Source organism: Rhinolophus hipposideros, assembly GCF_964194185.1.
Source record: "Rhinolophus hipposideros genome assembly, chromosome: 1".
Taxonomy (NCBI): Eukaryota; Metazoa; Chordata; class Mammalia; order Chiroptera; family Rhinolophidae; genus Rhinolophus; species Rhinolophus hipposideros.
This window is the reverse complement of record NC_138047.1, coordinates 106,812,817-106,840,637: the sequence shown is the minus strand read 5'-3', so window position 1 is coordinate 106,840,637 and position 27,821 is coordinate 106,812,817. Positions and strand designations below refer to the sequence as shown.

The 27,821-nt window shown below is 50.2% G+C and overlaps 2 protein-coding genes across 6 annotated transcripts in view; one reads left to right on the top strand and one right to left on the bottom strand.

The window, feature by feature from the left end:
* EVC (EvC ciliary complex subunit 1) overlaps positions 1–15,330 on the bottom strand; it is a 48,565-nt gene extending 33,235 nt beyond the window's left edge. For all 4 annotated transcript variants that reach the window (XM_081037241.1, XM_081037243.1, XM_081037240.1 and 1 more), the window contains exons 1-7: positions 14,998–15,330; positions 12,150–12,275; positions 7,233–7,316; positions 5,062–5,294; positions 3,616–3,700; positions 3,222–3,320; positions 2,487–2,624 (exon numbers count right to left, since the gene is read on the bottom strand). In XM_081037241.1, the coding sequence (XP_080893367.1) occupies positions 2,487–2,624; positions 3,222–3,320; positions 3,616–3,700; positions 5,062–5,294; positions 7,233–7,316; positions 12,150–12,275; positions 14,998–15,162 (930 nt within the window). In that variant the 5' untranslated portion in view covers positions 15,163–15,330. The remainder of the gene's footprint in view (positions 1–2,486; positions 2,625–3,221; positions 3,321–3,615; positions 3,701–5,061; positions 5,295–7,232; positions 7,317–12,149; positions 12,276–14,997) is intronic.
* A 2,900-nt stretch (positions 15,331–18,230) lies between these two features.
* EVC2 (EvC ciliary complex subunit 2) overlaps positions 18,231–27,821 on the top strand; it is a gene marked incomplete at its 5' end in the record, with an annotated part of 95,928 nt that continues 86,337 nt past the window's right edge. For both annotated transcript variants that reach the window (XM_081060873.1, XM_081060872.1), the window contains 4 exons: positions 18,231–18,431; positions 20,385–20,453; positions 22,285–22,471; positions 27,288–27,397. In XM_081060873.1, coding sequence (XP_080916999.1) covers positions 18,231–18,431; positions 20,385–20,453; positions 22,285–22,471; positions 27,288–27,397 — 567 coding nt within the window. The remainder of the gene's footprint in view (positions 18,432–20,384; positions 20,454–22,284; positions 22,472–27,287; positions 27,398–27,821) is intronic.

Below are 27,821 nucleotides of genomic sequence, written 5' to 3'. Positions count from 1 at the left end.
CCTGCTGGTGGCAGGTGGCAGGGGAGGGTGTCTGAAATTCGACAGTGTGCTCCTGGAAGCTTCCAGATCTTTAAAAGGGATTAACCGTGTCTTGGAAAGAAAAGTATGAATGACTGTTTAAATATTAGTTATTGTCCTAAAAGTACAAAAGAGCAATATGGTAAAGATGACGCTGACCATGAAAACATTCTGCTCTAAAGTCTTTTTCCACCCATCACCCCCATCTTATTAGGGGCAGAGCTGGGAATTGCCAAGTAGCTTAGAAGTCAGGGCTTCACTGGTGTCATCGTGACCTCTCAGACCTCCACATGCAACGCTACCAGGAGTCTTAGCAACAATATTGGATGGCATTCAGATCATGCACAGGCTGTGTTTCGCACATTTTATTTCTAGATAACATATTGGGAGGATGCGGGACAGGCTCAGAAAGATAGGTCGCTTGTCCCAGGGCACAGAGCCAATGAGAGGCAGAGGCAGATTTGGTTCAGGTCCATTCAACTCCCAGCTGTGATTTCCTCCATCGTGGCTCCACCTCTCAGATGCTGAAATGGGCTCTGTACTGGACAGGCCTGGTGGGGGCTCAGGGGCCATTGCACCAGAAGCCTATGCTCATCTTGCTGCCATGGCTACAGATGGAGAGAAAGAGCCGCCTGAAATGCTGAGTCAATCCTGCCAGCCACCTCCCAGGCCTGGGCAGAGCCAGGACAAAGCCCACAACTTGTAGGAATTGGCAGCTCTTCAAAAGTTTGGTCTCCCATCTCCAAGGCCTCTTTGCACCTCTGCAAACTATCTGCCCTGGGTCAGCACCTCCTCCCGTCAGACCTCCCCCACCACCCTCGTGCTCACACCCTGTTCTTGCCCCTCCTGCCCCATCAGATGACCTCCTGTGAGACATGGGCACGATCATGCATGGATCCCTGCACACCCGGAAACAGAGGCCCATGTGCACCAGCCTCGCCACTTCTCGGCCAGTACAGAGAGCCAGGGTGCCTACTCCGTTCTTCTGAACGCCTCGTACTTCCCTTGGCGTCCGTGACATGGTTTCCTCCAATCTCCTCTAAGTCCACATTCCACCTTCTCGTCTTGATTCTCCCTGAGTCCTGCTCTTTAACTGCTGGCAGGATCCAAGAGTTGGCACAGGCTCCTTTCTCTACCCATTCTACACACACTCCTCGGCCAGAGGTGTCGCCATCTTTGGAGGTCTTCCATGCTTTAGAGAGCTTTCTGAGAACTGTGAATCCTCTGCCTGAAATACGCAGACCTGAAGACGCGCCCCTGCTTTGGGCAGTCCTCGGGCCACTGGAATCCAGGCTGGGCGTCCTGCCTCGGCCAGCTCATCCGAAGACCATCGTGTCTCCATGTCCTCCTACCTGAGTGTCGTGGAATCTCTCCACCCCAGGCAGCTCCCACTCAAGATGTCAAGCGGAACTCACCATCTCCCTCCCAAATGGCTGCCCACTCTGGGGTCCTTATTTCCTCCCCACCCGACCGTTTCATATACACCACCCTATCAGCTTGCCCACTTTTTCTTACCTCTCCGTCCCTACTGCAATAGCCTTCATGAAATCCATACTGGACTAGCCCAATAGCTCTCACCTGTCCCGCCCACAGCAGCTTCAGCAGCCCTGCTAACACAAACGGGACCAAGCCAAGCTCTGCAGCAAACCTTCGGTGACTCCCCCTCCCTGGCATGAGACCGGAACACACAGGCCAGGTTTCTGGCTTGCTCTTGCGCTGCCTGCCCTTCAGCCTCCCACCCCCGACCCGGGTCCTTCTCCTTCTGCCTACTGGCCAGCACCCACCCTTCTCCCAAATAGTCTCTCGATGGCCCTTCCTGCTACAAAGACTTTCCTAATTCTGGGGTAAAATGAAGGCCTCACTCCTCGGTGCATAAGCCTGTGTTTCCATTTATCACACTTGTAACCCACAAAGTTGTCATTTGCTCACCTGTTGGACTCCCTACCCCCAGGTGGTGAGCACGTCTCTGGTAGGACCAGGTCTACGTTCATTTTGAATCCCCAGCATCCAGTACGACGCCTGGGCGCCAAGACAATGTTTATTTAATACATAATATACGAACAGGGGGTAGTGGAACCCAAAAGCAGGAAAGCTATCTGAGAGAAGCTATTCTGTCTGGAATTTAAAACATGCTTTTATGAGTGATGCCTAGTGTGTGAGCAGCCTCTGCTCTAACCCACGGGTGGCAGTGACGTAGAGGGTGAGAGCAATCTTTGCTTCGAATGAGAAAAAGATCAATCTAAAATTTAAACAAGGGGGATTCGTTTAAAAAAAGAAGAAGCCTCCCTTTGTAAATCTTGACCCTAATTATACTTTCTCTATCGCTTATTTCAGACTCTGGATTCCTGGCTCCAGGGCAGAACAGGACGGGAAATATCAAACATGTGCAAGCTACCGTATCTAATCTCACCAATTGAACCATCCCAGAAAGCACGGTTTTTATACAGGAAAGAAAATCCATCACGTACATTATCTATTAGCTGCTCAGAGTATTCTCTCTCCTTCTTTTCCGCGTCTGCCAGGGTGATATACTCAGAATCACCTGCACCCAACATTTCCATGTTTGACAGTTTGGCTTGAAGTCCCTTTTCTAATTCTTCCAAATCCTGGTGGGGGGAAAAGAAAAAGAAGAAAAAAAATCTAATGTATTTTAAATTCAAGAAGAGAAATTCTTTTATTTTTCACCACATTATCATAAAATATTTCTTAACCATAACTAAGTGCTCTGAGCATTGCCCTGCTTAAAGTTTGTTGATAGAAATCTTTTTTTCTTTTCATTAAACATAGAGGAATAATGGATTATTTTCTCCTATGGATTATTCCTCTTCTCTCCACAAAAAAATAGACCACGCTTAAAAAAACAATGAAATGGTTTCTTTCAATCCTTATGAAGTCTGGAAAATTATATATTTAAAAATACCCCAAGCTTGTGCAGAAAATAACAATTATGGTTCTCAGTGATAACAGATATGACCAATATTCTTCTCTTTCTGCTTCCAATATTTTTCCCATTTTAATAATACGCATTATTATTTTTATATCTATACACTTATTTTATATCTCTATATTGTGTTAAAAAGTATATATTGTAATAAATTACTTTTATACACGAAAGCAAAAACACTCTCATATCTTAACATTATAAGTTTTATATAGTGTGATAAACTTTTTAAGTTAGCTTGAAATACAGGTTGCAGACTTACATTTTCTTGTTTTGAAAGAATCTTCTGGTATAATTCATCATCAGGCTTCTTTTTCGGAAGAAGGTCGAGGAGGCACATTTTCAAAATCTGAATAAACATCTATTGCCAGAAAAGGAAACATAACAAAGAGAAAGGTTTAAACAACGGTATCTCCCTCCTCTTCCTCCTTGCCCCTCCACCCCATCCCGGGCCGCAGTCTCTCTCTCTTTCTCTCTCTGGGTAAAGCGAAGCCCTTGCCCACCAACAGGCATGAATTTCTTTTCCATTTCACCTCCCTTCTTGTTGTGGTGGCTCCGTGTCACCCACATGGGGGTCCCCAGGTCTCAGGGCACAAAGAACCTTGTATCTCAGTTCTTGAGCTGGGAAAAGCGGACGAGCCCACCTCCCCACTTACCAGCTGCTTCTCCTGTCTCAGTGCCGTGTCTAAGTGGAGCAGGTCATTTAAGTGAAGGTTGTAGATACACAAGTCAAGATCCGCGCTGCAATCACACGAGAAACAGAAAATACCTTTAGAGCATCTGAAGTGGGGAGAGAGGTTACAGAGTATTAGCGCGTCCCTGCTCGGTACAGGCCACAGGGCGTCCGAGCTGTAAATTCTGCAGCATGTGGAGATTCCTAACAGTAACCAAACGTTTGGAAGAAGGAATCAAAGGAGCTGTTTGAAACCCACTCATGACCAGAAGGGAACAGCTGCCTGGACATCAAGGACAAAATGGGAAAAGACGGAAGGTGAGAGAAATGAAACTAACGCTCCCTCCCGGGCACTCAGGTCTAGCTGTCACCTTTCGCGGTGCTGTCATGTGGACGTGCTGATGCCCATTTTACAGAGGAGGAAACTGACTCGGGAAATCGTGACTCACAGAAGTCACACAGTCACAGGGGCTGGATAAGAGGCAGGGTGTACACAAAGCCCTTTGACCTTTATTCCTACATAGGCAAATGCGTTTTAAACGACCACCTTCCCACCCTAACTGTTAAGTCCTCTACGTCCAAATGCTCAGGAACAGCCCTTCCCAGTGAGAACAGGCTGAGCCAAAAAGTCTCCTATTCAGTGAAGCCCCTCCTGCCCTGGGCCACCTTCACGGTCAACACCAAGCTCAGGGTTCTGAGCCCACTCTGTCCACAGCCCTGAGCTGGGCTGTGTCCTTTCATCCCATCCAGGGCCCCTTGGCCTCACAGAACTTCCGAGCAGGGAGAGGCCTGATGGCTGACCCACAAACCTGCCAGACTCTGGGCTGGGAGGGTCGGTGACTTAGAGTGTGGGCTTTGGAGATGAGGTGGTGGGCTCAAACCCGGCTCCAGCACCACCCACTGTGTGGCCTTGGACAAGTCACACAGCCTCTCTGCGTCTCACTATTTTCTTTATAAAATGGGGACAATAATAGCACCCACCTCCTTGGGTTGGTAGGAAGAATTCATTCACTGACTGATTAATATATATTGATCAATGAGCCTGTCCCAGGCTCCCCCTGGGCAACAAGGACACAGCAGTGAACAAGAGAGACCTGACCCTCGTGCTCATGAAACAATTAATCCCTGCAAAGTGCTCAGCACCCTGCCCGTACACAGAAGGCACTTTATCAGTGCTCGCTGCAGCTATGCAATGGACAGGACACGTCAGTGATTAAACAGGGACCCCTGATGTCTCTCCCCAGGGCTCAGGCCTGACTCCATAACCCCCGTGCTGGTCAACACGACCAGTGATGGAGGGGTACGGAGTCCAGCTCTCACACTGGGTTGCTGTGTGTCCTTGTCTGAGTTGCTTAACCTCTCTGGGCCTCAGTTTTATCCTCTGATAATGATATGGCTCATGGGTCTGCATCTCCTGACCCCTTCTTACCTCTCACAGGTCAGTGCCTCAGGGAAGCTGTTCACCCGGAGAAAGGTGCGGCTGAGAAACCTGTCATCGCTGGTGGCCGAGTGGATGCTGCACGAGGAGCTACGGTCGTCCTTCTCAGCCTGGCTTAGGCTGCCCAGGCTGCTGGAGGGGGAAACCTCCACCGGCTGGTTGGGCAAAACAGTCTGCTTTAAATTTTCGTGCAGAGACGGGTTGGAGGAACCGTCGGCCAGGGGCTGGGGCAGCAAAAGAGGAAGCAGACTCTTAGTCCCTGTCACCCATGAGGAGTCTGTTTCAGCAATTTCACCAGCGATTCATGCCAGCGGCTCCCAAGAAGGCCAGGCCCGGGCAGACTAGAGAGAGGTGTGTGAGTGGAAGCCACAGAGCTTGTGAACCAGGGTCACTACCCCAAGCCCCTGTATCACAGCTCTCTTGTCCCCAGGAGGCCAGCCCTTAGCTATTATATTAGCCTGCCTCTGTCCCCTGATGGCCCGGCACTTGGCACTGGAATGTCCATCTGACGTCTCCCCCAGCAGCTCACAGGCTCTGGCCCACCTCTCCCGCTGCTGCTGTCTCTGACTCCCGGGCCTGCTCTGTGCACTAACCTGCTGACCACCTGCTCTCCTCCACCTCCACTGATGTGGGTGTCACCTCCTGCCTCCACACCTTCTAGCTGGCTCCTCACTGCCCTTAGAGCAACTCAAAGCTCCTTTTCAAGGAAATGAAGTCCCTGCCATGACTAAAAGCGGTCACCAGGCACAGCCAGAGTGCCAGACTCGGTCCCCCTGCCTGAAACACTCGTCACTTCTCGGCTGGGCGGAAGCAGCTTTTCCTCCAGACACAGACCCCAGAGCCTGCCTTCCCTGATGCCTAGGCCCAGCCCACACCATGTTCCACAGGCACCTGGTCATTTCTGTCACCGCAGAGTGGGAGGGCCTCCAAGATGAGGACGATGTTGTCCTGACTGCCGGATAACCCCAGTGCCCACCCAGGAGGGCTTTGATGGTAAATAAATACTCCTGGTCTGGGGATTTTGGCCCTTCATCCACCTACCAGGTATCTAAGGGAAGGAAGTGGTTCCCATTGTGTTTTCCGGGGAACAGTTCTATGAACTACAACCAGTTACCATAAGGGTTCCTACAGAAAAACTAATTTGGAAAAGTCTGCATTAAACAAGGTGGAATAATTTCTTTGGTGCAGGAATTCTCAGAGCCTTCAATATGCTCTGGCTCTCTTCAAAAACAAATCATATTTTCAAAAACCAAACATGTGCTGAATGCTTAGATGTCACACATTGTCCTAAGCCCTTACGTCTATAAGGGCTCAGGACAACAGGGTGTAACCCTCAGGACAACGGGGTGAGGTGGAGAGCCTATTACTCCCTTTTCATAGATGAAGAAACTGAGGCCCCGAGAAATCAGGAAATGGCCAACAGTAAACAGCGGAGGTGGGAGATTCAGAGCCTGTCCTCTTTACCACCAGGAGAGCAGGTAGCATTGTCCTCAGCTTATTTGACCAGGAAACCTTTTTTTCCACAGGCTGAGGGCTCCTGGAGGCACCATGGAACACACAGTTCTCTGCAAAACTCCCTGCCACAGGTGTGAACACCTGGCTTCCGGTGTCAGACCTGTAGCCAGGTGGGGGTGGTTGACTCTGGCCCTGCCACTTCCTGCAGTGTGACCTCAGGCAGGCCATGAGCCTCTCCGAGCCTCAGTTTCCTCACGTGTAAAGTGGAGATAACACTATAATTTATCTTGCAGGAGTATGTCGAGGTTGACATGCCTAACGCATGACAAATGCGTAGCGCTGTGCCAGCTCCACAGTAAGTGTTTAGTGTCATCCGCTGCTGGCCTTAGTCCTGGGGTCTGTGAATGAGGATTAATGTTAGTGACAGTGTCTTCAGCAGTATTTGTCCTGGTGGTAAAAGAGCAGGACGGCTGCTGTCCTACTGTGTGTCACCTTGATATACCATGGGCATACTCTGACCCCAACAACACTGTCATCAAATGGGTTAACCCTAAAATTAGGCTCAGTTACAAAGCCTCACATTTACCTCTATTAATACATCTGCCCAGAAAACCCTCAAATCGCACATGTAACCCCTCTGCTCCTACCCCAATCTCTAGCACATTACTGAGTAATTGTGTTTCTAAGACGGAGCTCAGGTCTCTCACCCGGAACCTCTGGTTGATGGGATAGACGACTTTTGCCTTCAGTGCAAACGCTGTGATGTGGCTGTTGAAAGACGGCTCACATTCCTGGGGAGGAAGGAGAACAGATGGCGTGGGGCTTTCTGTAAAATGAAGGATAAGCCACCAAGAGTTTCCAAAATGTCACATCCCATCTGTAACAGTGGCCTCAGGAAGGGACCATGAGAGGCACATACCAAAGAGAGCCAAGAAAGTACTCATTTGCTAGAAGGATGGTGAGTGGTGGACAGCTGGATGGACAGCTGGATGGATGGATGGATAGATGGATGGATGGACAAATGGGGAGGGATGGATATACAGATAAGTGGATGAACAGATAGATATATGTTAAATAGCAGATTCATTTAATTCTACGTCTTTGCCTTTGGAAGAAATAAGGATTTAAATAACATGACAATAATTAACAAGAGTGTTCCTAAAAACTGTGAACCACATTTTAGTGGAAAAAGCAAACAAAATAATTTTAGCATTGTCAGGGCTATAAACACTACATGTGGCAATATTCACATGAGACTTTGGATCAGACCCTCAAACAAAAAGAAGTGGATTGGGTAAGTCTTTTCACTTCTCTGAGCGAGTCTTCCAGGCAGTAAATAGGTTGTGAATCTGCTCCCAGGACCGCATAAACAAAGCACCCAGCAGAGTGGCTGGGACAGGACAGAAGCAAAGCCCAGGCAGCTATAAGTGTGGAGGTAAGGAGCCCCCATCGAGCCCTGCTCAGGATCCGCCTCCCCTTGGAAGCAAAAAGATGTGAAAGCAAAAGGGGCACTGTGCATTTTTAAACTTCTTACCAAGACAGGTGAAAAGAAAGGACAGAATGAACAGGGTGAAAAATGAGAGAGGAAGGCACGGCCCCTGCTTTCCAGGAGTTCATCTTCAAAAGGGAGACACAAGGGCCAGCCTGGTGGCTCAGGAGATTGGAACTCCGTGTTCCTAACTCCGAAGGCTGCCGGTTCAGTTCCCACATGGGCCAGTGGGCTCTTAACCACAAGTTTCCCAGTTCGACTCCCGCAAGGGACGGTGGGCTGTGCCCCCTGCAGCTAACAACGGCAACTGGATCTGTAGCTGAGCTGCGCCCTCCACAACTAAGACTGAAAGGACAACAAATTGACTTGGAAAAAGACCTGGAAGTACACACTGTTTCCCAATAAAGTCCTGTTCCCCTTCCCCAATAAAATCTTTTAAAAAAAAGAGACACAAAACAAAAATTGCACTTAATGTGAAAAAAACATAATCATGAGAAGCATAGGACCTGAGAGGTATAGAGGCAGGACCTGGGGATCGGGGAGCCTGGGCTGTGCATTAAAACTCAGTCCCAGCTGATGGCGTCCCTCCAACCACGTGGAAACCCTTTGACTGTGACGGCTTTTCCAACCCGTCCACCTGCAGACGGCAATCCCTTAGAGGGCAGGCCCGACAACAGTCATGGCCTTTGTTGGGGGATGAAGCGCCCAGATGCACTGGGCATGCAGTGAACAGTTTCTGCTCCCTGAACAGCATCTGCTGTGTATGGTTTGTTTTTTGTTGTGTTTTTTTTTACCATGATTCTGAAGTCGGAGATCCTCCCAATTCTGCTCATCTCCCTAACAGTAGCAATACAATTATTCAGAAAATTGGTTGTAGTGCAAATTTCAATGGAAAATTGTTTCAGCTGAAGATGCAGTTATTAAAAAATTAGTTAAAGCAGGAAAAGAGGGCCATTTCATGCACCAACATAGCAGTGTTCTTTTCAGCAAATGCACAAATGTGTCCATAAAGTAGCCATTCATCTCTCTCCTGCAATGCAGGAGATGAAGCGAGGCTGAGGAGTAGCACGTCCCAGAACCTTCTGGAATTTTCTGTTTGTGTTTGGCTGATGTGAGTTCTTTATCAAAACAGAGGTCATACAAGAAGTGGCACGAACCACAGACGCCTTGGTTTCTGTGCATTAGAGCTCAACTCACCCTGTCAAATCAGTCCTGTCCACATTCTTTGACAAGCTCAGTCTGCACAAGGCAGGGGCGTCTGGGCAAACCAGTCACCAGAACGGGCAGATCTTTAACTGAACTCTTGGCAATTATTAGCTTGATAATGGGCATCGGCTAGGCATAGCTAAATAGTTAACAGGGAAAACATTACTAGGTAGAAAAAAACGAGGTAACCTCGTGGGGAGGCAGAAAGACTTGGCTCCCTGAAAACGTTGATTAAGCATTTATTCTGTGGCAGGAATGTTCAGAGTTAACTCATAAAGGACCCCAAGGAGCTAGCCTCGTTCATTACTGTCATTGTAAAGCTGAAAAACTTGAGGCTCAGAGAGGTTGTGTTTCATGCCCAACATTGCACAGCAAAAAGGTGGCAGAGCTGGGACTGGGATCCAGGACCCTGGATGCTGAAGCTGGTGTTCTGGTGTTGCTGTCATCACATCTAAAGCCTCCCTCTCTATGTGAGTGAGGTAGGTTTTTTTTAATAGCTTTACTGCAATATAATTCACGTGTTATGCAATTTAACCATATAAAATGTACAACTTAATAATTTTCAGTATATTCACAAATATGTGCAACCTTCACCAGTCAATTTTAGAACATTTTCATCATATCAAAGAGAAACCTTGTAGCTATCACCTCCATCCCCCCCATTCCCTGCCCCTACCCTTTGTAAGCAGTCACCAATCTACTTTCTGTCTGTAAATTCTGTCTCTCCCGGACATTTCATGCGAATGGAACCTTGTAATATGTGGTCATTTGTGACTGGCTTCTTTCAGTTAGCACAATATTTTCCAGGTTCTTTCATGGGTAAGGACCTCATTCCTTTTTCTGGCCGAGTAGCATTCCATTGTGTGGACAGAGCACATTTTGTCTATTCCCTCGTCAGTTGATGGATATGTGGGTTCCCAAGTTTTGGCTACTGTGAATAGGGCTGTGTGAACATTTGCGCACAAGTTTTTGCATGGACATGTTTTCATTTCTGTGAGCAGGGTTTTACTAATATGGAGTGAGGGGCGCAGAGGGGTAGAGAGAGATGGATGAGGGAAAGAGAGAGAAAGTGAGACAGGGAGATATCACACACCTACAATGCCACACGGACACACGGGCCCACAGAGATGATTGTGGAGAGAGACACACAAAGAGAGATGGACATAAAGAGAGATGCACTGATACACACAGACAGACACACACGAAGAGACAAGCACCTAGAAACAGAGAGGCAGGGAGCATAAGCCAGAGACACACAGCACATCCGAGGAAGTACCAGCTCATGTCCATTCAATCACTGCTCTTGGAACAGCCAGGAACTCTCTCTCCATGTCCAGCTCCTGTGTCAGCCCGGGGGACGGGGTGGTGGGGGTAGCTAATCCTTCCACGGGGTCCTGCCCAGCACGGGTAAGGGGAGCTCTGTCTCTAGAATCGTCGGGAAGTCACAGGGGTGATTCTTGAAAACTGACTTTTCAGCTTAACTAGAAACGTCCCCTCTTGATTTAAATTTTTTTGGTGAAATTTGCTTTCTAACACCCAGCACACTTCCCTTCCGTGGTAAGTGGAGGCTGCTGAACTTGACTTTGAGCGTCAGAAGCTGTGAGCTGTGGTGGAGGCAGCCCTCCCCGGGCAGGGGCCCACCAGACCCAGGCACAAGTCTCAGCTATGTGACTGGCTTGGGTCAGTGAGCTATCACCCAAGCCTCAGTTTCCTCATTTGGGAAATGGGGACATCAATAAGGTCACTGCATGGGACTGCTGAGAGAATTCATGAGTCTTCACAGCGCTCAGAACGATCTATATGAAAATGTCCAGCACTCAGTAAGTACTGAAAAAGAAACTTAGTTCAATGTCCCTTCCTTTTCCAGGATCTCTCCCCCTGCCCCCACCACCTACTATGTTTCCCCAAAAATAAGACCTAACCAGAAAATAAGCCCTAGCATGATTTTTCCGGATGCTTGTAATATAAAATAAGCCCTACTGTATTTCCCCCAAAATAAGACCGGGTCTTATATTAATTTTTGCTCCAAAAGACGCATTAGGGCTTATTTTATATTATGAGCATCCTGAAAAAAATCATACTAGTACTTATTTTCTAGTAAGTTCTTATTTTCGGGGAACCTAAATATCTACATTTACGACTGAGCAATTGAGGTTGAATACCTGTCTGGGATAAGGAAGTGACTAGAAATATCACGTTTGGAGGAAATGCTCTCTCCTTCCATGGAAGCGATGCCCCACGGACAGGCTCTGGCTGGACAGAGGGCCCAGGGAGGAAGGTACTGGAAGAATCCATCTTTTAACATCTCTGTCAGAGGCCCAGGACTCCCACTCCTAGATATTTATTCAGTATTTATTTAAAAGAAATAAAATGAAATAAAAACAAATGGATAAACTTATACACAAACATTCACAGAAGCCTTATTCAGAAGAGCCGACCCCTGGAAACCACCCACGCTGCGCACATCCACACGAAGGACCGAGCAATTGACGGGATGAACTACTGACACGTGCAGTGACGTGGGTAAATCTCAAAAGGAAGACGTTGAGGGAATGCAGGCACAAGAAAGCACATGACTCCCTTTAGGGAAAATTCTAGAACAGCGAAGCCAGTCACGGTGCAGGAAATCAGCCATAACTGCCTCTGGGAGGGGCTTGGCGGGTGGAAACCAGAAAGGAGCACTGAGACCTTTCTGGGGTGATGGACCATTCCTGACTGGGGCATCATCATAAGGGTATACACACCTGTCATTCATCGAACTGTAAATTTAAAAACTGTGCATTTGATTATATGGAAAGTATATCTCAAAACAGAAGCCTATTGAGACATAACTGTCAAAGCTTATCTGGATGACATTTGTGCTGCCATGGTGTGGGCCCCAGGACACCCAACATGCCCCTCGGCAAATTAACCCAACCATCCAGCTTACGTCCAGAGCCTCCTCATTCTTCGAAGTCTGTGCTTCTCTCTTCCTCCTTCTGGGTGGGGAGCCACTTTCTGAGGGAGTCTGTGCATTAGACTCCAAATTCTTGAGCAGACTTTGAGCGTCGTCTTTCTAAAATCCAAAAATGAGGGGGACGCATTGAAGTCAGTCAGCCCAGTGCTCCTGGGACTGCAGCCATCAGCTCCCCGCCCATCACTTCTGCTCCTGTCTGTGCTTCTGCCAGACCCTGTGTGTGCACTGCCCCGCCTCCCACTCCCACCTGGGCTCAGCTACACATCCTTTCAGACTATCCAGGGGCCACCTCTTAGATATCTCCCAATGCCCCATCTCAGTGTGTCCTGGGGACCTGGAGGCAATACTTGGGTCAAAGCTCATTCCATTGTTATCCTGGGTCAGTTTCCCCCTCCTCCCCTTGCCTGTGAGCTCCTTGGGGGAGGGGGGTAACAGCTTAACTCTCAGGAAGTGGCACATAAACATTAATTTTGCCAGTATTTCCAATAACATCATTGGGTGGTTTTTCAGACAATATTTTAGGTTACCTTAAAATACAGAATGATTCTACTGTAAACTACAGATGACCCTCATGATTTGTGGATCCTGCATTAGCAAATTCGCCTGTTTGCTAAAATGTTCTTGTAAATCAACACCCGGCGGACTTTTGTGGTCATTTCTGGGCACGTGCCGATGGTGAAAATGAGTTGCCCGATGTGCAATTTCCAACTGAGAATGAACGAGGGGACTCTGCCTTCTTGTCTGAGCTCCCGTACCGCAAACAAGGGTCTTTTCCGTGTTCTATTTAGTGCCGTTCTGTTTTGCATTTTTGTGCTTTTGTGGGTGATTTTGCTGTGTAAATCACCTCCAAGTGTAGTGCTGTAGGGCTGTCTGGGGCTCCTAACCACAGGGAAGCTGTGATTTGCCTCACGGAGAAAATGCTTGTGCGAGATAAGCTTCCTTCAGGCGTGAGTTCCACTATTGTTGGCTGTGAGTTCAACGTCAATGAATCAATAATACATATTAAATAAGATATCTTTAAACAGAAACACACATAAAACAAAGCTATGTGTTGATCGGTTAATAAAAATGCTGTGACCAGAGTCTTGCAGTAACCTAACCCTATATTTCCCTTAGGGGCAATGATTCAGTCGTTGTTAATTATGTGTTTGCAGTGTACACCATTATCAACTGTATTTAAAATCCTGCTATGCCAGAGACACTTAGCAAGCCCCTGTTTGACCACTGGCTGCACATGGATATAATCTTTGAACTGAAGAAGTATCACCAGTTTGTCACTGAGTTAGTCAGCAGCTCTTAGGGAGCATTTTAAGGGTCAAGCCTTATTCTAGTCACTGCGGATACAGTAATGGATAAAATAAAGAAAGCCGCTGCATTCATGGAGCTTACATTCCAGTAACAGAAGAGGGACGAAAACAAAGAAATGCATAGTATGTCAGAGGCGACAAGTGCTATGAGGCGGGCATGGAGAGCAATGGGAGGGGATGTCCTCTTGGACAAATGGCATTTAAGAAGAAACTTGAAGGAAGTGAGAGAACAAGCCATTCAGATATCTCAGGGACAAGCTTTCCAGGGAGAGACCACAGCCAGCACAAAGGCCCTGAGGCAGGAACATGCCCAGCATGGCCAGGGAAGCCTGTGTAGCTGGAGCAGCCGGCATGGGGTAGAGAGGGGTGGATGATGAAGCCAGAGATTTGGGGGTTGTTTATTTTAGCACTCATAGCTGCCCAGCACAAGGGTTCTGTGGGGAAGGACCCAGTCTGTAAAGACTCCAGGAGAAAAACCTCAGCCATCCTGCAGGGGAGCACCCTTTTTTTGTTTTTTGGTTTATTTTTGGCTCCTCAGTTAAAACTGGCCTGGAGGCCAAAGTCACCAGTCCCTTGATTACAGACTCGAACATGAAAGACAAACCCCAAAAGAAACGAATGGGGAAAGCAAGCGGAAAACAGACACTGCATGAGGAAAAGAAAACTTAAAACAATTATGAAATCTTCCGAGAGATAAAGTATTACACTCACAAAATAAGACCAGGATAGTATAAATCTAGAACATTCTGAGGACAGGGAATAACAGTCAGCACTCAGTAAGTGCTGGTTTCCCATCACAGGTGTCCGGAGGCTGTGTCATAGTCAAGTGTTTACTTGTAATCTGTCTGTCTCTTTCTCACTGATGTGCCATGTGAGTCCCTAGGCCAGGGGCTCACAGTACAAGGTTCTTACAAACTTTTACTGTAGGGAGGGAGGCAGGGAGGAATCCTAATGCTGCAGCTGGGACTTAGGAGAGGCTAGCTACCGTGTTTCCCTGAAAATAAGACCGGCTCTTATATTCATTTTTGCTCCAAACGACCTGTTAGGGCTTCTGTTCAGGGGATGTCATCCTGAAAAAAATCACACTAGGGCTTTATTTTCCGGTGAGGTCTTATTTTCCGGGAAACACGGTCGGTAATCCACACAGCGAGAAGGCAGAATGGACCTCCAGGGGTGGGGGTCCTGCCAGCTTCCAGTCCAAACCTGGGTGCTACAGATGAGAAGACTGAGGCCGGGAGGGCTTTGGCGGCTGTTTATGTCCCACAGCGGATCGGATGGAGCAGGCACTTCCGGGGGGGCAGGACAGTGCCCTCGTCACTCCGCCGCCTCCCACGCAAATCGCTGCCTCCCACGCCCTGGGGGAGCAGACCGGGAGCCCGGGCAGGGCCGGCTGCGCGCGGGGCGAAGCTGGGAGCCCCCCAGGCGCTCAGAGCCCGGCTCGCAGCCCGGCCCGGGGCGGAGCAGCACCGCGGCCCCCGCGCCCCGCGCCCCGGCCGCCCGCTCGGCCGACCCACCTGGTGTCGCGGTCGCGGGCGGGCGGCGCGGCAGCCGAGCCACAGGCCGAGGCCCAGGCCGAGCGCGGCGCCCAGCAGCACGGCGGGGGCCAGCAGCGCGGGCGCGGGCCGCCCCGCCTCGCGGCCCAGCAGCAGCCGCGCGTCGCTCCCGCAGGCCGCCGCCATCGGGGGCTCTCAGGCCGCGGCCCGGCCGCATCCCGCCCGCCGCCGCGCGCCACCTGAGCCCGCCGCCCGCTGCACGGTGTCCGCCAGGTCGGCGACGCGGGACTCGGGGCTCCGACGGGCCAGGAGCCTGTGCCGCCTCCTTCCTCCTGCTCCTCTCCGGGTTCCCGGGGCTGCAGGAGCAGGAAGGAGGAGCCTGGATCCTCGGCCCCAAACTTTGGGCCGCTCCCGCCCCCAGCCCTGCCTCTGCACTGAGCATGCCCCGCTCATGTCTCTGCGAGAAGGCCCTTCTGCAGGCGTTTGGTTTACTCCAGGCCTCTGGGCTCCCAGCAGAGATGGGGCCCCCCAGCCACATAGAAGAGTCTTGCTTGGTTAGGTGTATGGACCGCTTAGGATGCTGTAAAAATGTAGCCTGATGACCTCAATCACTTTCCCAACAACCCTTTGAGGTGGGTGCTGTTATCCCCCTTCCTCGGGATGTGGAACCTCAGTCATAGCTTAAGTGACTCAGTGTATTACCGGGGGGTGGCATTTGTACCTCAGCTCTTGTCTTCTTGAAGGAAAGAATTCAGTCGAGAGACAGAGTTTTTCAGCACAGGACAGCAAGAAGTTTATTATTATAGTAACAGCGAGTCCACTCCGAGACATGCAGCCGGCTCACCCAACAGAGGGAAGCGGCCTCTCCTTACATTGCGTGAGGGCTTTTATCTCTATGGGTGGCACTGTCTCCCCTACTCCCTCTCGGTTATCTTTCTCTTTCAGCTGGTGTCCAGTCCTCCCTTCTGGTTCTCAAGGTTGTTGCTCAGAGCGTAAGTGTGAACTTGTCAATTTCCCATGATTTATTTGAGAAGCTCATTAAAAATGGTCCTAAACAGCAGGATGTATATTCTGGTAAGCAGGATGGTTTCCCTCCCTCTCCAGCATTTTTCTTTTTCTAATCATGTATCTTGTTCTCAATATCCTGCTGAGCAAACAAGGTGCGTGTGCTCCACGTGAGAGCAACTGCAAGGGGCGTCCTAGCGGGCTAGTTCCCTCCTTCCCTTCATTTCTACCTTCCTACCTCCCCTATCAAACAGAAGTCTGAGTCCAGCCTTGCTCCTAACCCCTACCCATTGGCCATCCTTGGGCGGCACAGTCCACCACTGACTCTGAACTTGTTCCTTAAGACTCTTGTCTTAACGCTGTTTTCTTCCACACCCAATACTCGCCTCTAAGACAGTGTGTGGAGAGATTGTTACACCCAGCCGCCACTAGGAACCGGACACTGTGTGTCCATCATACACTCAGCATTTGCAGAGAAACTACTGACCAACCAGCATCAGGCCAGCGGGGAAGAAGATAAAGTGCAGGCAGCGAGGATCTCAGGGCTGCGTGGGGACGTAACAATCAGACGAGTTCAGCGTCTTTCTTCAAACAAACATTTACTGAAGCAACTAGATGCTAACTCTTGTTCTGGGTACTGGGGGCACAGCAGTGGACACCCACATGAATGCACGTACACACACACACTCCTACCCTTTAGAGCTTAATTCCCTAAGGGCTGGGGCAGGGGTGTACAGGGGTCTGCTTCAACAGAGAAGACCTCTGTGTCCTGACCCGTGACGTGGCTCAGGTTCTAATGTTTTCATCATTTCCTCATCAACTCTTCCAGGTGGGCACGATGGGAATTAGTATTATCCAGGTTTAGTATTATAGATGAAGAAACTGACAGCTGGAGAGAAGAGGCTGGTTCAAGGTGCTGCAAGGAGGAAATGGGACAGACACAGTAACACCTCTGTCCGTCTGGCTTCAGGGCTCACACTCTCTACTATGCAATGCTTCCTAAATGTTTCCTTACGAGCATCTCCAAGGCTCCTGGGAAAGCCTCTGGCGGGCAATAGCCTGAAGTTCTTGCTTTATGCTGGCTGTTTGATTACTCAAGCTTTAGCTTAAAAAATGCAGCGTTCTTTGCATTTTACTTAATTATACAGTTGTGTGAATATTGAAATCATCCTTTAAATTGCTCATTGTCAAATCGAATCTATGCTCCAGGAATATACTAGCATTTAGCCTTTGGCCTGCTGCCAGGTACCCCCAAAGGCAGCCTACCGGTGTAGGAAGCTTAACTAACAAAGTCTCAGATTCTCAAACCCCATCACCTAGTCCACCAAGTCGTGAAGGCCTGTCCGTGGAGGGGTGAGGGAGAAGGGGCTGACAGGTGCCAGGCTTCCTGGCCTAAGGCTGCAGAGCGCATGGCAGGCTGCCGTGTAGGAAGGCTACAGGAGGGGAGCTCTCTCCCCAAAGCACAGGTGGGAGCTGTGACTGAGGGAAGCAGAGAAAGTGACCCACCAGTCCCTCTTCCTGTCTCTATCTCCCTCTCCTGCTTCCTCCAATGGCAAGGCACAGCCCTGCCTGCCCCCAGGGAGACTTCAGGGAGTTTGCTCCGCGGCTGCCTCCTGGCTCCAGACACCAACTCCCCTCTCTGGTTCCCCAGAGATGTCCTAAAGTGGCTAACAGCAGCCCACGGGAGTGTCGGGAGTGTCGCAGGATGCCTGGGCAGGGCCAGGGGCTAATCCACAGCAAGGGCTCAGGCAGTGGGTGCCCAATCCGGCTGAACTGAACCCAACAGGAAATGAGAGTCGCTTTCCCCCCTGCTCCTGAGCTGCCAGTCTCTCTCCCAGACCCCCTCTGTGCTGCCCGGAACCCTCTGGCTTCTCGAGGACACAAGGCCCTGCCTAGCCAAGCGCCTCTCAGTTCTTCAACAGGAGGTTAGCGGGCCTGGGGCGGACTCTGGGGTCAGCCCGGTGTGTGTCAAGGAAGGCTTCCCGGAGAAGGTGGGCTGGGCTGAGGCTTAGAGAACAAAGCTGGCGTTAGTGGGTGCCTCGGAGTCAGCCCCGCTCGCCGCCTCCCGCGCGCGTCCTCATCCTCCGCGCGACCAGCCCGCCAAGTCCCAGGTGCCGGGGTTTGTTCCAGGAAAACTTTCCGCGGCGGCTCGCACTGAGCATGCTCGGCAGCGGGGCGGGCCTGGGGTCCGGAAGCTGCCACAACCCCACGGCGCCGGCGACTTTGGGGTCGCGGGTCCGGGGCGGGCGATGGGCTGGGCGGGCTGCCGCGGGCGCGCCACGTGGGTGCTGGCCGGGGGCCTCTTGGCCGCCGCCCTGGCGTTGCCCGCTGGGCCCGGGGGCCGAGGCCGGCTCCACGCGGGCCCGGGTCCCCTGCAGCGTCCCCTCGGCGCGCAGGCTCCTCCGGATTCCCCCGCGGCCCCCGGCGCGGGACCCGAGCGGACCGCACAGGTGAGGAGGGCTCGTCCCCAGTCTCAGGTGTGACTGGCACGCTTGGCTGCGTCTCCGCCCGCGGCGGGAGGTCCCTCGGAGTTGCCCATCCGACGGGGAGGGCAGGATGTGAGGAGGACGCCGCGCCGTGTTCTTTAGTGGATCCCACGCAGGGCTGGAAACTCCCCGGAAAGGGCGAGGCAGCTGTGAGGTGGCCGCGGGCGCCGCGTTTGCCTGCGGCGGGTGGAATCGGCGCTGCAGCCTGAGCGCGCTGTGACCCGGGGCCTGTCTCCTGCTCGGTAACCACCGCAGCGACTACCCCAGAGAGTGGATGTGGCAGTGAGATGGGTTCAGGAACGCAGAGCGTCTTACAGAGGCCAGCGCCCCGCGAGTTTAAAGAACACTTTGGATTGCTGGCTGGAGTTGTAAGCGACTGCACTCTCTTGGCTGATGAATTTAGCCACTTCCCACTTCACCCCCTCTGCCCCCTTCCCTCTGTGGGCCCAAGGAGAAGGCACAGAGCCCTGACTGTCACCCTAGATTTCCCTACCCCTTCCTCCCAAAATGGTCACCAGTCCTACTGCCTTTTCTTGCTGATCAGCTCAGATCTCTCTCCCTCCCACCCCTGGCAGCCCCTGGATCAATCCCCACCTCTTCTTCCCCTCTGGCCTTTGGTGACTTTCCTCTGGGTCTCCCCCAGTCCCCTGACTTGTGCTTTCTCCCATCCATCCCCCCCCCCGCCAGCACCAGGTGATAGGCCCAAGATTTGCATCTGACTAAGATTTGCTACCCTCCCCTGCTTCCACCCTGATGCCTGGGGCAAACCCAGGCTTCTGTTCCCAGGAATGTCTGGTCAGTGGTCTGGCCCATTGCAACCTTGGGGTCCTCCCAGCCCACCCCCAGGGCCCTGCTCCCCTGGCTCTGTTGAGTTCTGTACCTGCAGGTCCCAGGGTGCCTTGCTACAGATTTGAAGGTCTCTAAAACGAAGTTCTGTCCACTTTCTATTGTGAGTTCTCAGGTTTTCACTAGAGAAGACAAAACAATAATACCATGTTTTGTAAAATGAGCTTTTAAAAATTACCATGACAGAACATTTTCTGAAGGTCCTTTAATTTGCCCCTGCCGCCTGAGGTTGGAAGTATCTGGCCCTTTTTACAGATGAGAAAACTGAGGCCAAGGGAACCATGTTCCCCAGGCCTGCTCTCTGCTCTTGCCCTGGTCCTCATGTTCAGAGCCCACTCACCTGGCCACGCCTTCTTTGCATATGCTCTTCCTTCTGGGAAGCCCATGCCGGAACATTCTGGTGGACTTTTGCCTCTTTGGAGAGCAGTAGTATTGAGGGTAGGCCGTCCCTGCAGAGACATAGGGGCAGTACCCGTGGGAAGGGCCTGAGGTCATCAGGACTCCCATTCCAGGCCCCTGGGACTAGGGTGAGCTTCGGGCACCTCCCTGTCCAGTGCCGCTGTGTCCTTGCATGAACCTGAGGATGAGCACCTATGTCTAGGGCTGTAGGTGCCCGAGTGCCTCTGCTGGGTCCCCACCCTGCCCAGGCCCATCCCAGCTGTCCATGGGGCCCCCTTCCCTTCATCACTCTGGGCGTGTCTCCGACAGCCCTTCCACCAGCTGCACAGAAGAGAGCTAGGGCCTTGGGTTCTGGGTTCTCCCCACAGCCGCCCCCTCTTTGTGGGGCTGGGTTTGCTGTGTCCCTGTGACAAAGGGTGTCATTTACATGCACCCCCAGACCAGGAAGAAAGCTCCCGTGTGACCACACATTCACAGTCTTCTTTCGTCAGAGGTTTTCAGTTTTAATCCTTTTATAGTCTTTAAAAAAATCTTCAGGATTACTTAAGGCAATTACTAGACTAGCAAAAGTAATCTCTCTACCCTCCCTTTTAAAAGTTCATCTTTTACATTTATTAAATATGCATAGCATAAACTTTTTTGTTTTATAATAATTTCTATATTTTATTGTAGTATGGAGACATTTCAAGAGATGGTCAAGGAACTTCTGGGAATGGAGTAATTTTTCAGAAATGTGCAGTGGTAAGTGTTTACAGGTATCTTGTAAGGGAAAATAATTGGATTTTGCCCAAATCATATACAGAGAGTGCCAAAAAAATTATACACATTTTAAGAAAGAAAAACTGTATTAAAATTTTAATACTCAACATATACTGATAACAAAAGATGAATGCAAGTCAGGTTTGACTTCTGCAATTACAAGAGGTGATCAAAGTGGTTCCCATCAGCGTCCAGACACTTCTGATTACGGCGAGCTACTGCTTGAGCAACGGTGACCAAAATGTCCACTTTTTGTTTGGAACCCCCGGTATTAGTAGGGTTATATATTTAAGAACTGACAAATCAAGAACTGTTATCTATGCATGTCTGGACACATGAGTGCCGAGGTAACCTACAAGGGATTTACGTGTTCTATCACAGCGCCAGGACTAAGACTTTTGGGTAACAATTGGATTATTGTTAGTGATCTAAGCCTCTGTGATCATTTAGAATGGTAAAGAAAGTATGATATATTTTCTGTCGGATTTTGACATAGATATGGTGCTTGACAGTTTTACAAAATATTTAATGTCTTTTAGGTCTTTCATCCTAATCCCATGAGATGGCTTTTCACATTATTCTTGTGAAATCCCCAAGACCACCCCCGGGTTCAGTGATGTACCAGAAGGAGTAACAGAGCTCAGCAAAGCTGTCATGCTCACAGTTAGAGTTTATTACAGCAAAAGGATACAGATTAAACTTAACAAAGGAAAACACACGTAGGACAGAGAGCCGGAGAGATAGCTTCCCACTGTCCTTTCCTGGTGGAATTGCATGGACAATGTTTAATTTTCCCAGCAGTGATGTGTGACGTCAGCGAGGGACTCTCACTCGAGCCTTGGTGTCCAGGATTTTTATTGAGGGTAGGTCATGTAGGCATGGGGCACCCATGCAGTTGCCCTCAGTTACTCAGTCTCCAGCCCCGCCAGAGGTCACCCTGACACTGCCTGGCCCCAAGGCCCTACCAGGAATCACGTGGTTAGCATAGACACCCTGGTGTGGCCCAAAGTCACAGATATTCCAAGGCTGTAGAGGTTAATCTCCCAGGAGCTGGGCCAGACCCAGTCCTGTCTTTGGAATGTGCAAGGTTTGGACAACCCAAGTCTGCTGAGTTAACCCTTTGCTGCACAACCCTCCTTTTCTCCCAGGCCCTCAGCTGTCTTGTTCGCCTTTCTGGGTACAGTAGTGCCACCAGGTTCTCCTATGTCCTTCTAGAGATGTTTCTGCTACACGCGTGTAATTATGAGTGTGTATGTGTGTGCCTGCATATATTTATAAACATACCTTCCCCTTTTCATGTAGGTGGCAGTGCTCCATCCACACAGTTCTGCAACTTGCTTGCTTCACTGATATTCTAACAGAGTAAGAAGGAGCCATTGTTTGCTTTTCTTGGTGTCACCAATTGTTACAGTCTCCTCAACCTGACTGTGGTTCTGTGCTTGGATATTTTTCTTTCTAAGTTTCTCTGTAGGAAAGATTTCACTGCATTTCAGAGTCCCACTTACTTTGAAACTGTCACCAAGCAACAGCTTGGCAAACATGAGTCAAAACTCTCCTGGCGCCTTTGAAATCAGACCTGATAAATTCTCAGAACCTGTGTGAGACCGTAATGCCCTCCTATGTCCTCCCAGAGACATTTTCTGCCACGTGCATGCAGTTATGAGTGTGTGTGCACACATGCGTGTCCACCTACACATACACATACGTCCACCTTCTCTGCCTGGAGACCTAACGTGCACAAGTTGAGCTTGGGCATCATTTTCGGGGGTTGGGATTGTCAGCCACTCTGCCCTCATTTCTGTCCTCGTCCTAGGTGTCCGGGCACAGCGAGTCGCAGACGGCTCAAGTGCGTCTGCTGGTGAACAACACCCAGACGCCCGTGGCCGCCAACCTCTCTTATCTGCTCTTGTTGGACAACATCACTGGCCTCACCATCAGGGACTCGACGGGAAACAAGACGTCGGCAGGATTCCAGGCTTTCAGGAAGAAGTTTCTGCAAGGTGACCGCAGAGTGTACTAAGTCGGGGATGGGACGTGGTGAACGCACTCTCGGAGCGCATGATGGGTGGCAGGTGTGCTCTGGAACATGGTACATGTGTTGGCGCAGGTCATTGTCTTGATGGATTTACAATCAGGGCACCAGAGGAGGGGACCACCTGCCAATACCTGCAGCCCAAAGGCTTGATTTGTTACTTAAGTCAGAGACATGTAGGCGTTGGGGAAAGAGTTGGTTACAAATTAGATGGATTCCAATTTTGTTATGAAAAATTTCAAACATAAATGAAGATAGAGTTAAAGGTAGTGTGTCGGTCATCCAGATGACCAAAAGTGCCATCACTCAGGAAAATGCAGTGCTTGTTTTGGGGTGTTGCTGGATAGAGGTGGGCGTGGTGTGACATCAGTCCCAGAAGCCTGTCGGTGACATGTTCGGGCGTGGTCACTAGGGTACTCCCGCTCCTGATTGGCTGTCTTTCCAAGTGTGGCGCCGTCACTGATTGGCTTTCAGAGGCGTGTTTCCTGAAGCGAGTTGTCACTGGTTAATTAAGCAGATTTAAGTCAATTTTGGATGCAGTTGTTACTCTGACTTCAGAATTGTCAATTTGCCTTAAAGGGTGTGACTTCTTTCATTCTGAGTATCTCCTCTATAGATGAAGGCGCTGGGGAAGTGTGCCCAAGGCCGTAGGGCTGGCGTCAAGGCTGAGATTCAGACTCAGTCTGTCTGGCTCCCTCATCCACCCCGCTAACCATCCTGCTACAGTGCCTCTCACATGCCGGGAACTCTTCCTGACCTCTCCACTCCCATGCCCATGGCCCACAGTGCTCATGGATCACGTCACTCACTCCCCTTGAGGCCTCAGAATCCTTCAGAACACTGCACCATTGACAGAAACCACCAGTGGAGTTGGCCCACGAGTAGTGACCTCTTTGCTGGCTCTGGTTTAAGCGATGCCATAAAAGCTGTTATACGTCCCAGCTAAGTGGTAGTCAAAGCCTTCCCTCAATGAAGTAAGAGCAAACACCCCAATTCTTAAGCAAGTTTTAGAGAACGGAGCATGTGGCCGTGAGCAGAGCACCGATCCGTCTCAGGTGGACCTGGGTTTGACCTCGAGCTTGGCTGCTTAGGAGCTGTGTGGCCTCTGGAAATTACTGGATTTCTCTGTGCTTCAGATGTCACATGTGTATAACAGTGGCCCATACAGTCATTGGAGGGGTTGAATGAGGTATGTGACCTGGCCCTCTGCCTGCCCAATAAAGAGGACAGCACCTCTTTATTCCCCACTCCCCCAGGCCCTGGCAACTATTTTTATTCTTGTGACTGTATTACCATCGTTTGTGCCCAGGCCTTACCTCTGCCTACGCATCTGCATTGTTTTATCAGTGAACTCATCACCATGCCAAGGGACATGTCATTGACTTTCCCTTGTGAGAAACTTAGTGGGCAGGTAATACTTTTTACCAAAGAATAAGTATATAACTATAAAATCAAATTGTTCCCGGGAATGATGCTGTACCTTCTTGAAGAAAAGAATTCAGTCAAGAGACGGTTTGTGCAGCACAGGACAGCAAGAAGTTTATTATAGTAACAGTGAGTCCACTCCGAGACGTGGAGCTGGCTCACCCAACAGAGGGAAGAGGCCTCTCCTTACATTGCGTGAGGGTTGTTATCTCTATGGGTAGCACTGTCTCCCCTCCTCACTCTCTGTTTTCTCTCTCTCTTTGCTGAGGTGTCCCATCCTCCCCTCTGGTTCTCAAGGTTGTTTCTTAGAGCATAAGTGTGAACCTGTCAATTTCCCATGATTTATTTGAGAAGCTCATTAAAAATGGTCCTGAACAGCAGGATGTATATTCTGGTAAGCAGGATGGTTTCCCTCCCTCTCCAGCATTTTCCCTTCTTCTATGGTAGTGACATATCTTGTTCTCAATATCTTGCTGAGCAAGCAAGGTGTTTGTGCTCCAAGTAAGAGCAGCTGCCAGGGCCCTCTTAACCGGGGCTAGTTCCCTCCTTCCCCTGCTCATTTCTACCTTCCTGCCTCCCCTATCAAAATGACCAATCAGACCCCACCCCATTGACATCTGCCAGCGTCATCATAATCACCATCTTCTTCTTTATTATCATCGCCATCATCATCTAGTGCTTTTCTTTTATCAGAGCCGCTGTTGTTTAGAGAAAAGACAACAGGCCTGTTGGTTTGTTCTCCAAACCACTGAGCTTCTCATTGTCAAGATCACCGGGGTGCTGTCTGGTCCTCAGGGAAGGACAGCAGCTATTGGTTAGGACTCGCAACAGCCGTCTCCCCTCACCTGGCCATCCAGTGCCCCCGTGTGTGTCCTTCTCGGACTGCTGGTGGGTAAAGTAATTTTTTCCTGTCCTGTAAAGCTTTGGAAATAGTTCAGAGTAGGACATTATTGAAAGAAACTCGAAGGATACTCTGTCCCCAAGGCTTGAAAGTCTCTCTGATTCTAATAGACATTCAGATCACTCCCAGCCATGCTGTTCAACAAGGTACATCAGGGATTTTGCTATGGGATTAAAGAACAACGCCACCCTTTTGCAAATTCTCGGAGAGAAATGGAAATCTCAGGCATCCCTTCCAAATTGAAATTCAAATATATTCAAGCCCAAAAGGAATTAAAATCTGAGACCAAGATTTTTGTCCTTGTAAGTTTCAAGTCCAGAGTCCAAAATTGTTCAATCAAAATTCTCTGAAGTGTCCTCCCAATATTTTATTCTGTGCAGACTCCCCAGGAAGTTGTTGGAGTCTGGCGGAGAGGGTGCAGCGCCTTCGTCTCAAGCTGAATGAATTGAATGTCAAGCTTCTCACATGCCTCACTTTTTAAAAATTCCACAGAGTTAAGGGACACAACAGTGTCCTATAAAGGAAGTGTGGTATAACCATGCAGTGGAATATTACTTGGCAACGAAAAGGAACGAAGTTCTGGTCCATGCTCCCAAAATGTATGTCCAATGAAAGAAACCAGACACAAAGGGCACCTGTGGTATGACTCCATCTCATGAGATGTCCATAAAGGCAAATTCGTCCCCCAAAGTAGGTTAATGGTTAGGGCTGGGGTGACAATGTGGGTGACTGTCGTTGGGCACGAGGCTTTTTTTGTTTGGGTGATGGACGTGTCCCTAAATTCAGGTTGTGGTGATGGTCGCACAACTCGGTAAATATACTAAAATTCCTGGAATTGCATCCTGAAACTAGGTGAATTGAATGGTATGTACATTTTATCTCGGGCTGTTAAAAATCATCACAATCTCAGCCCCACAACCACCCAATTCAGACAAGAAGCCAGTCTCGGCCCCTGGACCCACTCTGCTATGTCCCCAAACCCGGCACTCAGCTCTTCCCTGGGTCGTGGCTGAGGCTCAGAGACATCTGCCACAGAGAGGGGGACAGAGACTTCCTTTCGGTTTTGATTTACAAAGTGCCTTGGGTCTCTGCCTGGTGCCTAGAGCCCCCCCCCCCCCCCCGGGGATGTCAGCTCAGTGGGAAGAACTGGCTGTTAGTGGTCAAAGTGGGCAGGACCCATTTCCAGCATCGGATGGAAGGCTGCATGTGCTCACTGTCTCCACCTCCAGAGATGGGGCCCGGACTTCACTGTCTCCTGCAAAGCTGCCAACCTGCAGTCTCGCCTGTGTTCTTGTCTTTCCACCAGGCCTCCCGAAGCTGTTCGTTTGCCTCGGGGTTTGACCAAGTGTGCTCCTCTCCAGGAGCTGGGCTGCCTTTTCCTGAGAACGGCTGATTTCAGTCCTGATGTGTTACCAAGGAGAGCTCCAAGCTTGTCCCTTAGATGCAGACAATTTTTGTAATGAAGCAGTCGAGGGCTAAGTGGAGAGACCATGCAGTTGGGGACTCTGCGTGAGCCCCAGGTGACCTTCACTGCCCCCGCCTGGCCCTGGTTGGATGCCACTTGCTGTGCACACAGAACCAGCCTGGAGGTGTCAAAGTGGCAGTTAGCATTGTCTGTCACCAAGGCCCAAAAGTCCTACAAAGACTTTCTTAGTTGTGTGGATGGGATTGCTGGGAAAAAAACCAGATCCAGCCTGGATTCTTTTTTTCTTCTTTTTAACATTTTTTTAAAAAATTAGTTTTAGGTGTACAAAGCATTGTAATAGACATTTATCATTTATATCCCCCACACAGTGATAACCTCCCTCTCCCCATCCGCTACCCTTCTGACATTGCACACAGCTGTTACATTTCCACTATCTCTATTCCTAATGCTGTACTCCGCTTCTTGTAACTATATATATATATATAAAATTGTAGTTGACATTCATTATTGTTCAGCTTCAGCTTCAGGTGTACAGAGCAGTGATTAGGCATTTGCACCATCCCTGAGGTGGTCTCCCTAATGAGACAAGTGTCTATCGGACACCCTATGTTTTTTTGCAGCACTATACACAATAGCCAAGACATGGAAACCTCCAGCCTGGATTCTAAACAAAACAAACAGGGTCTAGGTTTCCTAAGAATATAGCTACGAGCATCCCACACTGGGAGACTGAGCGCCCAGTCCCAGGCAATGCTGGATGGGCGTGGCGCTGCCGGGTATGACCCGCAGGGCTGGAAAGGGGGTCCTGGCTCCTTGCACCTGCTGACAGCCCCTTTCAAGAGAGAACCGAGGGTTAGGGCGCCCAGTTATTGTCCCCGCTGACAGGGAAGGGAATCCGAAAGGCTCCCGTGCTGCCGACGTGGGCTGCGTTGTCAGCCTCCTTTCCACGGTGTGGCTGTGTCTGGGAGGTGGCGGCGGGTGGCTGCGTGCCAGAGGCCCTCTCGTGACACTGGTGCCTTCTGTCCTGAGCAGTCGGAGACTCCTTCTTGGTCAGCTACACAGCCTTACTCGAAGCTGGATATATTGGGAGTGGAGAGATCCTGAGGCTTCCTGCCCAGCTCACCTTTCAGACGTCATCACAGGTACTTCGTAACTTTGTCTTCTGTCTTGTCACTGCTGAGGGAGTCTGTGTTAGAAACACTGGCACTTAAGGCACAGTATCTGTTCCCTGCCTCCCTCCCTCCTCCCTCTCTCCTCCCTCCCTCTCTCCCTCCTCCCTCCCTCTCTCCCTCCTCCTTCCCTCCCTCTCTCCTCCCTCCCTCTCTCCCTCCTTCCTCCCTCTCTCCCTCCTCCCTCCCTCCCTCCCTCTCTCCTCTCTCCCTCCCTCCTTCCCTCTCTCCCTCCTCCTTCCCTCCCTCTCTCCTCCCTCCCTCCCTCTCTCCTCCCTCTCTCTCCCTCCTCACTCCCTCCATCCATCTCTCCCTCCTCCCTCCGTCTTTACTCCCTCCCTTCCTCTTTCTCTCTCTCCCTCCTCCCTCCCTCCCTCCCTCCCTTCCCCGTCTCTTC